Source organism: Streptopelia decaocto, assembly GCF_964273445.1.
Source record: "Streptopelia decaocto genome assembly, chromosome: 12".
NCBI classification, from domain to species: Eukaryota; Metazoa; Chordata; class Aves; order Columbiformes; family Columbidae; genus Streptopelia; species Streptopelia decaocto.
The window spans coordinates 6,093,184-6,111,084 of record NC_138667.1 but is presented as its reverse complement, the minus strand read 5'-3'; the positions used below and the strand labels follow the sequence as shown (position 1 = coordinate 6,111,084).

At 54.0% G+C, this 17,901-nt stretch overlaps 1 protein-coding gene across 1 annotated transcript; it reads right to left on the bottom strand.

Annotated features, from left to right (window-relative positions):
* Positions 1-2,170: 2,170 nt before the first annotated feature.
* On the bottom strand, positions 2,171-16,789 carry LOC309445164 (LON peptidase N-terminal domain and RING finger protein 1-like). The gene is made up of 12 exons (XM_082063674.1): positions 16,220-16,789; positions 13,046-13,164; positions 12,296-12,418; positions 11,408-11,536; positions 10,553-10,682; positions 9,725-9,818; positions 7,961-8,075; positions 7,212-7,333; positions 6,655-6,813; positions 5,776-5,938; positions 5,538-5,684; positions 2,171-4,469 (listed from the first exon to the last, which is right to left on the bottom strand). Exons 1-12 carry the CDS (start codon positions 16,608-16,610, stop codon positions 4,272-4,274), a joined length of 1,890 nt encoding a protein of 629 aa, XP_081919800.1. The 5' UTR covers positions 16,611-16,789; the 3' UTR covers positions 2,171-4,271.
* Between the last annotated feature and the right edge of the window lie 1,112 nt (positions 16,790-17,901).

Sequence of the window (17,901 nt, the reverse complement as noted above, 5' to 3'; positions counted from 1 at the left end):
GTATCCACAGAGGTGAGGGCTGGATGTGGGGGGAAAAGGGACCCATTTGGAGAGTGGTCCCCTGAATACCAGGGACTGTGTCAGGTGACCCTGGACAACATGTTGCCTCTTCCCACCCCCAGTTCCTGCCTGTAAAATCCAGAGAAAGATAGAGAAGTTTGTTTGAAAAGCTCTGATGACAAGGGTTACATAAAGGCCAGAAATCATTAGTGGATACTGTTGGGATGTGCAGGGGAGAAGCTCACACAGAGATGGAAAAACACAGGGAGAAAACAAACCTGAGAAGCACAAAGCACCGTGGTGCCGAAGGTCCAGAGCTCCTGTGCGGTGTGGCTGGGCAGCTCGTCTCTCCTTGAACCCGAGTGCCTTCGAGAGCCTATACGAAGACGGACCACCTCCCCATGGATGTGGGCTGCTGACCTGGGGGTGAAGCTGCCACGTGTGCTGCCATGGAACCTGGGGCAGAGAGGCAGAAGGTGCCTGGAGCTGCCAGCTTCAGCTGTGCCAGGCAGGACCAGATCTGGCCTCTCCACAGGCTCATGGTGGAGGATGTGTAGCAGGAGCCCTTAGAGATGGGGAAGGAGCCCCTCCCGGCCACCCTGATTCCTCTGTGCCCCCACAGACAGAGTCAGGTCATAGCAGCCTGGCTCCAAAAAGCTGCCAAAAGGGATCTTGAAGGGAAGTGTATCTCAGGAGAGGATGGTTTGATGGGAGCCAGTGATGAGCCCAACATCTATCTCACGGTCCCACCTGATGGTGGGGATGCTGGGGTTCCCTTGCCCAAGTAGACATTTGGGGCAGGGTTGGGAAAGCGGCAGTGTGGATGTGACCAGGTCCCTCTGAGCTGCCCCTAACCCGATCCCAGCTACTTAGTAAAGAAACTCATTGTCCCAGTGGGGCTGTGAGATGCCATGTCTGCTTTTGCAAAGGGTCATGGGACACCATTATGTCCTAGCTGTGTGCTGGGACAAGAAGTTACCTCATCTCCCACCTCTGAGCTGAGGCCATGACCAGCAGAGTGGCCAGAGGATGAGGACACTCCCCAACTGCTCCAGTCCCAAGAGGGCAAACAAGACCTCCCTGGTCAGAGTGGAGAAAGGATCTCCCAGGACAGACCCCGTGTACCTTGGAAAGAGGACGACATCACAAGTGATGCACTGGACCAGTCTCCGTCTTCACTTCTGTGCTGATGGATTGCTCACGGCAGTCCAGCCCTACTTGCTGTGAAGGGCCAGGGCTGAGAGCGGGGCTGCTTTTGGGGCTGGGGGTGAGAAAATCACGGCCAAGGCTCTGGCAGCAGCTCATGCTGCACATTTCGCCGCTGTGCCTTCCTCCTCACCCACACTCAGCCTCTTCCTGACATCTAGTGGGAGCAGGGGAACATGGCAAAGGGATGCAGTGCCAGCTGCAGACTCACGGACATATAGACACACGTTATCTTTCTTCTACCATTGTTCCAGGTTTCCAGGTGTGGTACCAACCAGAGATGTGCAGAGGAAGTTCCCTTCCTGCCCTGGGTTTTGGATGGCACATTTGGGAGGTAGAAGAAAGAGGTGAGGCAGGAGCAAGAGACAGGTGAGAGCTGTCCCAGCAGGACATCCCTGTGCTTGGGGTTGAAGACCATCCCCTCTCCATCCAGGGACACTCCCTCATTTTAGACCCCGCACGTCTCCCTCGATCATCGCTCATCTCTCATGTCAGCTGCCAAAAACAAACCTGCTCCTGGCTCGCAGTCCTCTGCCCACAGTTGCAAAGGTGGGACAGAAACACTTGTTCTTCACAGCATCTGAGGGACAGACACCCTCCAGGGTTATCCCACTCCAGTCAGCATCTCTACCATACTAGCCTCCTGGATCCCATCCTTCCCCAAAGCCTTTAGCTGCAGTGATGGACAGGAGCTAATTCCTCCTGCCTTGTTTCACACACTTGCTTTCTGTGAGCAAAGCCACCTTATTTTTTTCCCTTGTTGCCACTTTTGCTGGACTACGTTCACCACGTCTATCTAACTTGCTATCTGAAGGCCAGGGTGCCACCTCTTCACACATCCTCATCTTCCCTCCTCATACCCAAGCACTTCCATCAGTGAGCTGCTAAAAGTCAAGCACCAGCAACAAAACAACAAAAAGGTCTTTATTTCAATGACCAGAAGATAATTTAATTCAAAGAGCACAGATACTAATACAATCCCCAAAGGCGCTCCAAGCAAATGGGACTGATTTGGGAGTCCCTTCCCAAAGCAGCCAGGCAGCTGTTGCTCTGGTCCCCAGCTCTCCCCCAGTGTGGCCATGGGGCAGAGCCACATCTCTCCCCTGCATCCCCCCCATGCCACTCCCTCCCTGGAGGGATCCGCAGTGGCCCAGGGAGCTCCCACAGCTGGGGAACTGGCAACTTGGGGTGTAGGTGAGGGCCTTGGAGTGGCGTGGAGGTGTCATTGAGAGAGCTCGCATTGACCTTGCAGCAAAGGCAGGCACTTCCCAAATTTCAGCGCCACCAGCACACACCCACCATGGGACCACGAGGCATCCCTCCATCACCTGCCCCTGCCCACTCCGATCAGACATCCTGAGGACGTAGCCCCTCGGGGGAGTTATGGTGCCCCACAGACAGCAGCAAAGTGTGGGAGGATGTGGCTCAAAGGCAGAGGAGCAAATCCAGCTCTGAGCTGTCCCCAGCCACCCTGTGCTCACTCTGGTCCCTGGGAGCAAACCCCCAAAGCCCCCAGCCTCCCCTGACTGTCGCTCCAGGGAGGCACTTTGCTGAGAGGAGGGACCGAAACCTCTCGCTCCTGGGGAGAGCAGGACAGGGAAAGGCGGTGGCCCCGGGCAGGGACCTCTCCAGAGCTGTGTCCAGAGCCCCCTGCCCCAGGCTCAGCCCAGCAACACATGCAGGAAGGAGCATTGCAGCCCCGGCCTGATTTTCTCTCCCCGCCACACACCCAACAGTCCCTATATGTGTGGCAGAGCCTTTGGGAAAAGCAAGGATAAAATTCTGGAAGCAATGTTAATCCAACAACTAAGTGGATGTCACTCCTAAAATTTAACTCAAAGCCACTGAAATTATGGATGAGACAAAAAAATCCAAATGTTCAGGTTTTCCATGGAGGAAAGCCTGGGCTGTCCAGGGGGATGCTCGTTTCCCTATATCTAGAGACAAGCAGCTGCCAGGCACTTACGGGTAGGCACTTGCTCCCCGACATGGGCTCACAGCCTCGGTCACCGGTCCTACCTCCTCCCCTGAGGTTTGGCTCCCTGTGACTTCATCCTGTGCTTTTTGGGGTGATCCTGAACTGTTCTGGGTCTGAAGTGCAAAGATCTGACCTCGGCTCAGATCCTGATTTTCTCCTGAGGATGCAGCAAGTTCACAAGAAACACTGAACATGGGAAAATTGCACTAGTCAAGGAGCAGAAAGTCTCAAAAACCACTCCTAGGCTTAATCCCCTCACGCCATCAGCTCCTTCCAGCCCCCAGATCTGATCATGCAACCTGAACCCAGCCAGGCTCGGGAGCAGAAGACTTTTTGGGTGTGAGGAAAAGTACCAATGCTGCCAAATTCCCTGCTTCCCACAGCATTTCATGGCAGCAGAGCAGCCAGCAGCCTCCAGCATGGGGAAGCTGCTGGCGAGTTTGGCACTGCACACATGGCACAGCACCAAGTAGAGCGGTGGGAAAGGAGACATCCAGACCCAGGAGCACTTGGAGAGCAGCATCTCCTTGCTGTGTGGCCATGGAGCTGGTTAGGAGCAGGGCCGTGAGTTTCAGATTAATTTAATCTTTCTTCTTGTTGGAATAGGCATCAGCTCCTGAGGTTGGGGGAAGCCACCAGGACCTCTCTGCCTCCCAGTGCCACCACTCCCAAGCATGAAAATCTGCTGCATAGAGCAGGACCATCTACCAAAAACCCTAAGTTGTCCTTCAAAAAGGAAGAGACAATATTGGCACTTGATCCACTGCCCTAAGGAGAATCCTCCTTAGCACCAAACCAGCTCAGCAAGTGATTTTGGTTCCTGAGACAAAACCCAGCTTTCCATCCCAGTCCCCGCTTTGGTGGCACAGCACAGCCACATCATCGAGCAGCTCCCGGAATGGTGCGGATGGTGTGGTGTCACTGCTGGTGCAGCACTGGCCCCACTGAGTCAGGCAGAGGGTGCCCAGCTCATCGCTGAGGCCACTTTTGGGGAGGCTCAAACCACACGCAAAACCATGAGGCAACACATAGAGAAACCCAAGGGGTTGCGGGGTCTCCCCTGCAGAGAGCACGGGGGCCGGGGGGCTCAGACGCGGCCCCGGGGGTTGTACTCGAGCAGTGGGTGGCCGGGGGGCGGCTGCTGCAGCAGGGAGGTGAGGATGCGCTGCAGCTGGGTGAGGCGGGCACGCAGGGACGTGCTGGAGAAGAGGTTCAGCTGGTAGGACGGGTCAAGGGGCAGGATGGAGATGAGCCACCAGCACCACGTCGGGCCATCTGGCAAAGCCTGGAGGGGACAAAGGGAGAGATCCTCACGTCAGGAGCTGCAAGGCGAACACGTGGCCTTTGGGCAGCATTGCTGATGGGAAACTTTTGCTTTTGTCAGGATGGCAATGCCAGCTCTGGCTAAGGTGTTCCTCTGAACAGCGCTTATGTCTGTCCAGGCTCAAAACTGCTGGATAAACTAATTTAATTTCCAGACAAACATTCCCCAGAGAGTCTCCAGATACAGATTTAACCAGGAAAAGTCTATACAAAAGACACAAAGAAATATCTTGTGCATTTCTTTTTTTGTAAGGCATTGTTTTTTGTGAAAATCATCACTCAAAAGGTGAGGTGCAGGCCAGGCAGGCACAACCGCTGGGCACTGCTTTTGTATATCGGCTTTTTTAAAACCTGAGCCAAACTAAGAGGGAAATGCTCAATTCAGCTGAAGGAGGATGAGTCATTTTGTAATTTTGAGCACAGCACGGATGCTACTGCTGCCCAGGACAGCCTTAGCCTTGGACAAGCCAGCAAGAGCATATTTGTAACAGTCCAGACAGGAAACACTTTCTTAAAAGAGTGAAAGCTAAATTTGGGGATTTTTTTTCTCCAGCATCTGATTTTGTTACAGCAATTTAATATGCAAACTGGGTCCTGCCTTCTTAGCTTCCCAGCCCTGGCCAGGTATCGCTGTCTTAAAGGAACAAAATAAGAAAGGAGACCACAGACTTGCTGAGCTGTGGTGTTTGTTTCTTTGCCCATTTGTTTGTTTGTTTTTCTCAAGTGTTTTCAAATCCTGATAGTTCAGTTTCTTGGTTCCCATTCAGGAAAAGACTCTGGGAAAGCTTTTAGAACTCAGTGCTCAGTTTCCAAGAACAGTTTAAAAATTAAACATTAAATAGCTTTAACAAACAAGCCCTACCATCTCCCTCAGTGAGAGGTGACATAACTGGTAATGGGAGTGAAACACAGGGTTTGCTTTGCTCATCTTGGGGGTGGCCAACAGGGTGGTTAGTGCAGGAATGGTGCAGCTTCAGGGGCTCTCTTGGTACCTTTTCTATTCAGAGCATCCCTTCCCACAGGGCATTACCTGGATGTCCTCTTCCTTCTCCGGTAGAGGTCCATGCTGCATCAAAACATGCCTGGAGGCAAGGTCTCCATGCTCACAGAACCGCTGAGCCAAGCAGTAGGTACTTTCGTGCAGACACTGCAGCTCCTGCAGCTCCTCCCCGGCCACCTGCATGGAAGGAAGAGGGATGCAGAAAGTGTTCATGGCAAAGCTCTGTCCCACCCCAAGCAAGGGCTTTTGCCCTGGCCCTGCCCATTACCTTCTTGTCCTCCAGGTACTCGATGTCTGCAGTGTTGTAGCCGTCCCTGTGTCCGCGGCTCAGCACCCGGAACCGCCGCTGGCCAATGGTGTCCACCAAGGACCTCCCGTCCGCCAGCAGCTCGATCTGCCGGATCTCCAGCATGCAGCCATAGTCAGCAAAACTGGAGGGAGCCAGAGAGAGAAGAAAGGGGCTGAGCTGGGATACGGGTGGTGGGAGAGCTGCTTCTCCTGAAGGCACCATCTCCAAGGAGGAAAAGGCCCAGGAATGAGCTGGCTGGGAGGGGGCAAATTCAGAGATTCACTCAACACTGTTGAGTTACCACTTGCTGCTAAGAGGGTGGGGAACAGCGAGCACACCGCCTGCACTCCCTTGGATTTGCCATATACTAAAATAACTTTGGTCCTTATACTGCCCTGATGTCTACTGGTCCTGAAGATACCATCCCTTGCAGAGACATCCTCCCAAAGCCCAGAAGATGTTATTTATCTCATTTCATTTGAACAGGACTGAAGCATGGTGCGGATATGTCATGTAAATACAGGTATTTAAGAGAGCACTTGGGTTAGGAGCCTGAACATTGAGCCCATCTGAGGTCTGGAGGTGCCACCAGGAACATAAGGATGGCCACACTGCACCAAACAAAAGCCCGTTTACCCAATGTCCTCTCATAGCTTGTTAAGGACAAAGTATGAGAAATACAGCAATTTTCAACTGCTCACTAAGAGGAGCTGTAGGTCACAGCCAGGGAACCACGCAGCTCAGAAATATCCTGAGCCAGAAGCTGTTCCCAGACAGCTTTAAGAGCCACTTTAAGTGGCTCTTTTAAGACAGCTTTAAGTGGTTTAAGAGCCACTGACACCTTGCCCAGGAGCTCACCTTTTCCCGTCCTCATATATACACATGCCGAACCTCCTCGTGCCGGTCTCCTGGCACCGCCGGATCATGAGGCGGTAACGAGGTTCGAAGACATGCAGAGGGCAGGCGATTCCAGGGAAGGACATTGTGCATACAAAGATGGGGATGTTGTTGGTCAGGCTGAGGGATAGGAGAAGAGACCACTATGAAACCTCCCAGAGCAAATCCCATCCCAAGGGCACCGCATCAGCTGATCCTCCCAACCAGGTCTGTCCTTTACCCCAGGAAGTGATGCTGCAGTGGGGAGCAACACCAAAGCTTCCACTTGGCTCACCAAGAGCCCAAGGACAGACTCTGCCCACAAAACAGCTCCTTGCAGAGATGCTCCCTTATCCCCAGGTACCCCATGGGGGATGTCTGCACGCACCCGGCACTGCTGTGACGTGGTCCTAGAAATGGGACGGCCATCAGTTGAGCAGAACCAAGTCAGAACAATGGTATGTGGTATGGACAGTCCCCTCGGAGCACCTCCCAGCCCCCGTGCACACACACACACACCAGAGCAGATCCCCGCTTACTTGGAGAGCTCTGCCATCTCTGCCTGGTGCAGGTCCCGGCGCTGGGCCAGCTGTGCAGGGAAGGTGGCCAGCATGATGTCCTGCAGCAGCACGGTGGGGCTGTAGCTTCCGTCCTTCAGGTACTGAAAGAAATCAGACCCAGAAATAGGTTGGAGAAGAGCAGGGGGGGAGCCCTGAGGCCCTGCCAGGCTCTAAATCACGCTCACTTTTATTGGATCTGAGGGTAATTTTAGATCAGAGAAAGTCAGGGATAAAACCTATTGAGGGATGTTGAACCATCTAACAGGATGGGATGTCACCTCCACTGAGACCTCCAGATGCGGCTCAGACCCAGGGTCCATCCAACACAGTGTCCTGTTTCTGACAGTGATGCAGCCCTTGTATGACAACCTAATTTCCCTCACGGTCTCATCCGAATCCCTTTTCATTAAAGATTAAATCAAATCTCCAGGCTAGCAGGTTTTCCATCCATTTCCATTTCTAAAAGTAATTAGCATTCACTTCTTTCTCTCTCTCCACCTCTCAGTCCTGTTTACAATCTCACTAAATCACTGTGGCATCTTGTGGAAATGAATCTCTTAGTCTTAATTATCAACTGTCTGGCTATTCCCACGTGAGTGGAGATGACACCGCCGTGCCAGGGAGCTGCTAACATCAGAGCATCGCTCCTTCCCACCCCAGCTCTGGGCACGCTGCCAACAGTACCCAGCTGTCCCCTGGGCTCCATCCTGTGGGACACATGCCCTCACCTCTCTCAGGCTCTGTTTGCAGAGGGGACAGTTGGGCCGGTGGTCCAGGCAGCGTTCGAGGCACTCCTTGCAGAAGGTGTGTCCACACGGCGTTGTCACCGGCTCGAAGAACATCCTGCAAAGGGACCAAAGTTAACAAACCGCAGAGAGCAACATGGGGGAAGGAGTGCAGGTGACCCCAGCTGAGAGAGACTTCACAGAGCCTCTGTCCACAGGGCTGGGTGCCCTCAAACTGCTGTTCCCCAGGCCTGGCACAGCACCCTGCTTTGGAAACCCCAGCTGACCTCAGTCCCATGGTGCAGGGGGTCCCAAAAAGCCCTCGGGGACTTGCAGAGGCCCAGGCTGGTGCTGCAAGGGTCAAGCAGGTTAGGGTGGACAAAGCCATGGATGCAGCTTCTGGTTATCCCCAGCCTTGTACCTGCACCTTCCTTTAATCACCTTGCTGACAGCAAGAGATTTTGCTTCCAGCAGGAATAAGACATTTCCTACGTTCCTTCCTACCATTTCAAGAGAAATCTGCTGCCTTCACCAGCCTTCAGCACTGAAGACAATGATGCTGCAGGGATGCGATGTCATGGGAAGTTATCTCACAGTGTGTCTTCCAAGCTCTAGTAGTCCATGGCTATGAAACTTGCCTTCACTAAAGCTGCATTGGCTAAGGTTTGTTCATTACTCCTGTTCATTAAATGTAAATGTTCCTAACTGACTTATTCCTTTAATTAGAAGTCTGGCCTCAGACTGTTGGACTTTCACAATGATGTAAGACGAGAACTGTCCCAGGCCAGAGCACTGCTCCCCATCCCTGTGAGGTCCCCGTGGAGCCCATCAGTACACACATGGCACTTCTTGGTCCTGGCAGGGCTGCGGTTACTCAGACACACAAAAAGCAGTGACAGGAAAAGTGCCTCCTTCTCCTCTGCTCCAAAAGCAGAGCTGCCAGCAAGCACTCAGATTGCTCACAGGTAGCTCCCGGATCAGAAACGAAATGAAGGTGTTGGGAAAGCCCTGCTCAGCACGGAGCCCTGACTCCTCCTGAACACTATGTTTCTCTGCTCTCAGAAGAGACCTAAATTCACCTAATTCAGATCAGATGCAGCCTTGACCTCTCTTCCTCCCCTGTGTCATTATCCCATGCCATGCCCAGACCTGGAGAAAGCTGCTGTGACAGAGACCTTGACCGTCTTGCACATCCAGTGGTGCAACATCCAGCCCTCTGCCAGCAGCCACTTGCACAACTGCTCGAGGTCCTGGGACACACCAGAAAAAACGGCCTGGTTTCTGCCTGTCCTGTGGCAGCACCCAGCCCTTCCCCAGCCCTGAGTCAGCAGACGGACACGTGCACTACCCTGTTCCCTTTTCCACCTCCAGCAGGCACAGAGCTCAGAAATGCTCCCCTCTGGATTTGCAATATCCCCGTCACAGATGGCATTTACGTGGGGCAACACCTTCATGTTCCAGCCTGCAGTTACAAAGGACAACCACTGCCTCCAGTCTTTGACCCCGCTGAACATCCCCACCTCCACACGGATGGCCCAAGTGATAGAGACCGAACGATGCTGCGCCCTGAGACAAGGTGATTTGAGCTCTTACAGCCTGGCAGGGCAAAGCATGCCCCTATCTTCTCTTATCTCTACCAAAACCTGTGCTTCAGCAGTACTGGGGACTGAGTGTGCAATTAAGATGTGAAGAAAGATCCACACCAGGAAAGAAAACCCAGCAGGTGCTAACTTTTCATCCTAAAAGCTCTCCTGCCAGAGAACTCACCGTATGCAGAGGGAGCACTCCAAGTCAGATATGCTCAGCAGCTCCCAAAGGGATGGCTGGGTATCCTTTGCTGCTGCTGTTTCCTCTTCGTTATCTAGTGGCAAAAAAGAAGGAAAGAGAAGAAGATGCCCCATTTCAATGCCGAAAATTAATCTTTGCTTTCTGACCGTATTCTGAGGTGTAAGTAGTTAATTGCTACGCAAAGTGCTTTGAAGGTTAAAACAAAACTGCTAGAAAATGTGACATAAACCCCCTCTATTAACCCACCCATGTTCATCCATTGCTTTTCCACCTGTGGGTAGAGGAAGGTGGTATCTCCCTACCTCCTTTTGCAGGCAGGGAAACTGAGGCACCGAGAGGTGAAGTGGCCTAAGAAGCTCCCAGATGGAGGTCTCTGGAGACCTACCACAAGGCATCATCACTGCTTTATGAAACCCATATACACAGCATTAATTGAATTAATGTCAATGGAGGTGTCACTGCCTCCAACACATGACACACTGTGTCCCTCACAAGGGAATTTAAGTTCTGATCTAAAACCCATGGGAACCAAAGGAAGCCTCTCCCTAGCTCTACACAGGGAACAAGCCATGTCTGGCTTTAGCAAGAACTTTTCACCAAGCTAGACCCGAAGGTTTGGTTCACCAGCTCAACACAGGAAGATCGGATGCTCCTCACAGGCGTGAGAATCAGTGAATGTGCTGGTCAGAGCTGCCCCTGGGATGTCTGCTCCCTGAGCTGGCACACAATGCCAGCACAAAGTTTTCAGTGCCAAAATGGATTTTAAGCAAGTATTTTGCATGATATGAGATTTTGGCAGATGCTCACCTACCAACCACCGGTCCTGCCTCTCTGCTGAAGTGTCTTGTTCCTGCTGTCGTCCCGGCTGGGAAAGGGTGGCTGTCCCCTGGCCGTGCTCAGCGTCCCCTCTGCCATCCACTGGCTCTCCCTCCTGATCCTAGACACAGCAAAGACAAAATTGAGACCAAAACCTCTTCTCTGTTTGAATACACAGCCTCATTCACCCCACCGAGCCCAACGGCACTGGGAGGTTTCCTGGTGCGTTGCTGCGTATTAACATCTTGCATCTGCGGGACAGCAGGAACACATGGTCTTCACAGACATCCCGGCTCATCTCATGCTTAAAATGTGGGTTTACTCTGTCCAGATGTACCACCTGATATTTGGGTGTATCTGAGCCCATTTTCTCAGATTTTCTCCTCTCCCTAAACCTTTCAAAGGCAAAGTGCAAAAGATGACCTTTCCTTAATAGCTGCTAATGGTCTGAATTGTTCTCAAATGTCATTTTTGGACGAAAAAAAAATTAAAACCTACTTTTTTATTTTCTCTGAATATAGCGTGACTTGGTTGTTTTAAACCCAATCAGAGTCTAAAACCTCACCGGAAGTATTGCAGAATAAACCTGGGAAATGAATGGAGGCAGAAGGAGCGTCCTCTCTTTCCCCAGTCTCCACAGCATCAGCTCCAATGGTGTCTTTGCTCTCCCGCCCTCCACTCCTTGCACCTTCTCTTCCCAGCATGCAACCATGAGCACATGGCTGTGGTCCTGCACAGCCTCCCCTTATCACACCTCCTTTCCCCTCATTGGAAAACCCCAATTTGGGATGTCCCACAGGGACAGTACATCCCACCGCAGCCTCAGATCTTTGCAGGCTCTCTTACCTGAACTTGTGGGGAGGAGGATGGGAACACAGGGCTCCCTCCATCAACCTGGGGACCAGTTGAGCCCTGGTGAGCAACATCTGGGTGTGCAGCAGCCGTGCATGGCTGAGGAGCATCCTCTGCAAGGATCTGCAAGGAGAAAACAGGGCTCAGGTGGTGTGGGGAGAAGGAAGCAGGGATGTGGGTGGGCTGACAGGCTCTCCCTTTCCCCAAAGCAGCCTCGCGCTCCCTGCATGGCACATCAGGGTTACCTGTTTCAGCGCCGGCTGAGCTCTCTAGCAAACAAATACCAGCACGTAAGGAAGAAAGCAGCATGAGCTAGCAAACAAAATTGTGTGTTTTAAGGGCTGGGACCCATGTTCTCTACCACCCACGAAGAGCAGGAAGGGAGTGAGCTGTGGAGGGTACAAGGTCATTCCCCATTCCCCCACCCTTTCCCTCCTGGAGGGCAAGTGTCCATTCATGGCATGAAGTCCCCATGCTGAGGACACTGCTGGAGGCCCCACCATTGTGAGTGATTTTGGTACACAGGTGAGTGCTGATGTGAAATCACCTACAGAAAAGACATTGACTCTCCAGTGGCAGCTTTCAGCTGGTTGCTTTGCCTTGGGTGACTACTGATGCTGCCTCAAAGCCCACCTCATGCCACGTCCGCATCTAAACTCTGCAAAACCTCAGACTTGAAAATATGGACTGAGGAAGGGGAGTTTTGTTCATGGGTGAACCTGCATCGGAGCGATGGGAAGGCTCTTAGACCACAACCTGACTTCACTTGATCGTGCTGTCCAGAGCAGCACAATCGTGATGGACACAAGTCCTTCAGAGGACAAAAGCATCTCCCTGTGTGATGCAAGGACATGGGTCCCCACCATGGTACCTCCCACGCACCTTCTCCATCTCTCTCCGAGCAGGATGGAAATGAGGACTGAGTGTCAGGCAGTGTTCCCATGCCATCAGGGCTTCAGCTCTCTGTCCCATCTTCAGAAGCACCTTCCCTTTCCTGAAAAAGCCCTGCAGAGTAGAAAAACCTGCGGTGACTATGAGACAGTGACCAGTTGAGTATGTGTCCCTTCAGCTCCCATGCAAGCCCCAAGGGAAACTGACTGCAGCCTCCCATCCCAGGCCAAAGCACCCAGACATGTCATTTCTTCCATGCTCAGACCTGCCTAAAAAAGACAGGTCCACCCAGAGCCATAAAACAGGACTCTCCCAAAATGCAGCAGTTGCAAAAGCCAAGCAAACAAACCCTACAGAGACCTAGAGAAGGTGTCAAGGGCTTCTGCCTTTGAAGTTGAAAAACTCTTGCCAATGAGTGCTTGGCAAAGCAGAAGGCAAGCTCCAGGGTTGATTTCACTAAGGGCAGCTCAGCCTCTGGCCAACAATTCCCCGAGCCCTCAGCTGCCATCCCGCACACCAGCACAGCTCCGTGCGAGCAAGGAGGGATGTGGTGCCAGAGCTCTCCTGTTCCTGCAACGCAGCGCTTGCAGCCTGGATTTGCAACTTAATGGGTTTCGCAAGTGTATTTCTGAGCAGGACAAATCCAGCAGTTAGGAGAATTCAGGAAAGGGGGAAACTGCTCCCATAGAGTGAGATTTGGCTCCAAGCACAGCCAGTCGATGGGCCATCCCCTCTGCTCACCTCATGCTCTCCAGGCTCAGCCTTGCACACAGCGTCCAGGTCTTCCAGCGCCCGCTGGTGCTGTCCCAGTGCTGCGAATGCCTCTGCCCGGCACAGCCACAGGGAGCTGGCATCTGGGGCTGCAAAGAGAAATGCCGTCACTCATGTGATGAGTCCATGGTGAGGCAGTAGGGCTGGATGGGGCCAGGGAGATGCCACTGCAGTGGAATAGCCTATGTGCTGCTGCCTTGTGCTGAGCACAGCCAGATTCTGTGCTTCTCTTGGGCAGGAGTCACTGGCCTCATAAGTCTCTGCAAGGAAGCTATTTCCTCTAAATATCTAGTTTTAAACTCTTAGAGGCTCTTGCCTTTGTTTTTCCCCCATCTCACCCGCAACGGCCTCAGCCAAGGGGCTCCACCACTGCCTTGAGGCTCAGCCACGCTGGGATCTGGGCTCTCATCCATCCTTTTGGGATGCAGCAAAAAGGCTGTACCATACACATATCTCCTAAGGGGGCTGTTGCCACAGGAGGCTCCGCAATGTGATTCATCCAGCAGAGCCACAATAACATGTTACCAAACAAGCCTGCAGCTGCAGAGACCTGCAGTCCCAAAACACCAGGGAGCCTCATGGACCCACCTCACTGCCACCGCTCTCCCAAGGCAGAGGAGGAGCCAGGCGGGGGTGCAAGAATCTGCCCCCATCACGAGACCCAGGGTTTTCAAGTATGAGGGAAGGTTGAAATTTCCCAAAGTGGAGGAAGGGAACTGAGCATCCAGTTCCTCGTCAGTGGGATGTCACTGATGGGATCTCTGTGGTGGGGGAGACACTGTTCCCTCAGATGCTGCTGGCTGTGACATCTCAAGCATCACGGTGCTGGGTGCCCCGCACGCTCCTGCCTGCTCCTAAGTAACAGGCAGTGAGATCCTCTTCTCCCCTGCCTCAGAGAAACCCTGTAAATACTCTCTACCAGCACTGACAGCAGGGGAATTGGGGTAGGGGCTGTCAGGAAGCATGAATGAACAGCACCCAAAAGCCCACACAGTGAGGCTCATGGAGTAACCAGGTGTGGTAATGTTTGCGGGTTTGAACCATGGATGATTCCCAGATCCACCCCGTTATATCACAGCTTGCCGCGGAGGTGACCTACATCCACCACGCTGCCGGCTTTCCAGCTAAGGCAACGGGTCCATGCACCCAGCCCTGTGTCCCGCCCCCAGCGCTGAGCATCACCAACAGGATGCTGGCTCTGAGGCCAAACCTGCAGCTCCCTTGGAGCTTATTTTACAATGTTAGTAGGAACCTTAGGGCTCAAATTGGTAAATGTGGGAACTTGCTGCTCCATATCCCATCCTGCAAGCATGCATCCAGAGATGAAATATTCCAGCCCCTAACAACACGTAGAGATGGACAAATGGGTACAAAGTCTAGAGGCTTATTTTCCATGTGGGCAAACCCATTCGAACATCTGCACAGGCTCGCAATAAAGCAATCGATTTGGTGAAAACAAGATGTGTAAAATGGGGCTATGAATTCTGCATTTCTCCTCTGCTGCAGCTATTTTTGATCTATTATATCATTAGACATTGGGGACATATGCCAGCTGGCAGCCCCGGCGGCTGATGAGTGACTGATAGTGCTCCCCAGCCTCCTGGCTCCAGGCATGTTGAGAGGCCTCCTGTGTTACGCCTTCCAGTGCCTTTTTTTGTTTCTTTTGTTCACTTAGGAAAACAGAAGATAAGAAGTTGACAATTCATTTTCTGCCAAGCAAAGAGAGCTGCTCTGTGGGCTGGGCTGAATGGGGCACTGCAAACTGGCCCACAATGCGATGCTGAACCACAAAAAAAAATCCCAAATGTTCTCATGGGTAAACACGTACTGGCTATGTTTGAAAGTGAAGGGAGACCCATAAGAAGTTGAGCACCCCGAAAGTGGTCTGCAGGCTGCCGGAGCTGGAAAACACATCCTGAAAGCATCACCCACGTGGCTGAGCCTGAGCAGCACTAGCAAGCGCAGGTTTATGGGAGCTGCACCTGGGATTGCAATTTCCTCATTTGTTGCCCTAAGCTGGACTTCCCCTGTCCTTTGGGGAACGGAGCGTGCAGGAAAGACCGAGGACAGAGCTGCTTTTCCTCTTTATACTCACAAAGGCTTTTTGAAAAGAGATAGATAATTGTATAACCCAATCAGACAAAAGCCTGGCAGTAAGGAAAGCAGTACTAGAGAACCGTGTACATGCATTTGCATTGAAGGACGGGTGAGCAGTGTATGCGACTGTTGCCTCGGGAAGTTGCATAAAGGGACCCGCTTCCTACCGCCAGCACCAGGATGGGCCAGCCCACTCAGCCCTTTGGTTCTAGGCGTATCCTGAACCTCTGGCACTTTTCTCACAGCAGGTGATGAATAGGTGTCTGCGCCGCGAGAGGAGAGCTGACTGCTGTCATAGAAACGCCGCTGGAGAAAGGACCTTCTGCCTCCACTGTCCCAACCCACTGCTCCAGACACATTGTATAACCCCTTTTATTTAAGCATTAATTTTCAATAAATCCACTTACAGCCTCACCCCCGGGCTTGATCCTGACTCTGCAGACAAATGTTTTGCCAGAGTGGGTTGCACACCCTGCTCTGTGCTGTGGGGCTGCTGCAGGAGCCTGGCCAAGGCTGCATTCTCGCCAGGCTCTGGGCGCAAGGTCACATCTGTCCAGGACTGGAAAAGTCCCAACCACTTTACATAATGGCCACCCCCGGGCAAGTCTCTTCCTCCGACTATGAAATATTGCTGGGTGGCAAGATGCAAGAAGCTGTTTGCGGGTCTTTCCTCTCCAGCGTCTTGCTAATGCCAGAAGCATGTGGCTGATGGGGCACAGGCCATGTGCCCTGCCCACAGCCCTGGCAGCTTGGATGAGCAGTGGGGCTTGCCCAGCCACCCACCCCCTCACATCATCCTAGGACACCTGCAGCCATGGGAGACATGCCCAGCAGCGGGGTGCCCCCTCCCCATCCCCACCAGCCTTTCCAACACTACCAGTTTCCAAGTTATCCCAGCTCTGGGCTGTGCAAGTTTGGAGGGCACTGTGGTGCTGGGACAAAGTGACCTCCATTGGTACCCCCTCCCCAGCAGCACATCCCCTTCTCAGCTGCAGGGCTGGCCCCTCGCACCCAGCATCCTCACCCCTTGGGCCCGGCGGTGCTTACCCAACTCGACCCCTTTCTGAGCCATCCTCAGCGCTTCCTCTGCATCCCCACGGGTGAGACGGTCCCGGACATGTGCCGCCAGCCAGGCCAGCCGGATCTCCCGCTCCACGCATTTCTCCAGGAGGCCGCAGAGCACCACGTTGCACCTCGCCGTCCCAACGCCCAGCAGCTTCAACCTCTCCTGGCACAGCGGGCAGCGGGGGGGCAGGCCCCCCCCAAGGCACGGCTTGCAGAAAGAGTGACCGCAGGACACGGTCACCGGCTTCCAGAGGAGGAGGAGGCAGGAGGGGCAGCGCAACATGTCCAAGTCCCCGCTCCCGGGCCCGAGGGGTTGCCGGGAGGGGCTCTCCCCCCGGGGCGGGGAGGACGGGCTGGGGGGCCCGCGGCTCATGGCAGCAGTTGCAGCCGACGAGGGGAGCTGCCCTTAGGGCTGGTGGTGTCCGCACACTCCGGCCACCGCCGGGTCCCCGCGCATTGACCCACTCCGCTCCGCCCGGCTCAGCCCATCATCCCCGCCCCTCCCGGCACAGCCCGGCCCGGCGCAGGGCTGCGGCTCCCGCCACGTCCCGTTCCGTCCCGCCTGGGCAAGACCCCCCCGAGCCGAACCGGCGGGAGCCGCCGGTGGCGGAGCTGCCGGTGCCACCATTGGCCGCCGCGCTGCGCCGCCCCGCCCCGCCCCGGCCGCGTTTCATAACGGAGCCGGCGGCGCTGGGGCCGCCGTGGAGCGGGACGCAGGTGCGGGGAAGGTGCTGTGGAGTAGAGGAGTTGGGCACGGGGTGCTTGGCGGGGGGGCTCCTGTGCCGGTCCCCGGAACGGGGCGCAGGGTGTTGGGGTGCTCCGGAGCAGCTGGGGTGTGGGGTACAAGTTGTGGCACTCGAGCATGAAGCCATGCAAACGTGCGGGAGAGCTCTCTGGACTAGCTGGGTTGCTGGGTTCCCAGGGGGATCTGGGGTGCTCTGAAGTGGGACCAGGATGCAAAGTGCTGGGGGATGTTTTGGGGTGCCCCAGAGTGGGGCCAGGGCACTTTGGAGCCAGCCTATGGCATTGACTACCTGGGGTGTCTGGGGTGATGTGGAGAGGGGCTGAGACACAAGGACTGGGGGAGACAGGGTGCTCTGGGATGGGGACAGAAGGGTGGGATGCTCTGGGGCACTGGAGACCTGGGGTGCTTGGGAGCAGCGTAGGGCACGGGGTCCCTGAGCTGGCTGAGGTTCTCCAGAGCAGGGCTGGGGTGCAGACTGTTGTGATGCGCCAGAGCAACTGAGGCTGGTGAGACTGGGGTGCACCAAGTGCCCCTTTGCAGACCTCATCATGCAGACTCATCATGTTAGAATGTTTGGAGAGAATGGATGTCCTTCCAGTGTAGATGGGAAACTGCATCTCCTCCAGATGCTTTACTTATCCAGAACTGGACCGGTTCAGACCCTGTTTGGGGAAGGTCTCCTTCTCACTCGCAGACCCCCGGGATGGGTTCTGTGTCCCAAGGGAAATGCATCCCCCCCACCAGGCAGCCATACAGCCAGGACCCAGCAGTTCTTACATAGCAGGTGCTGAGAAAAACAGCTTACTCTGCCAACTCTGAAGCTTAGCAGATCAGATTTTATGTAAGGATGATGCACATTCCCTAAGGGCTCTTTTGTTTGTCCCCAAAACCAAGCCAAACCAAACCTGTGCACCCACTG

What these genes read in the sequence shown, in the direction of transcription:
- LOC309445164 (XM_082063674.1), bottom strand. Translation starts at nt 16,610, where the DNA reads ATGAGCCGCGGGCCCCCCAGCCCGTCCTCCCCGCCCCGGGGGGAGAGC. An exon ending in CTGAGCCTGGAGAGCATGAG is followed by an intron (nt 12,419 to 13,045) that starts GTGAGCAGAGGG and finishes TCTACTCTGCAG; the next exon opens with GGCTTTTTCAGGAAAGGGAA. An exon ending in GAGATGGCAGAGCTCTCCAA is followed by an intron (nt 6,814 to 7,211) that starts GTAAGCGGGGAT and finishes CCTATCCCTCAG; the next exon opens with CCTGACCAACAACATCCCCA.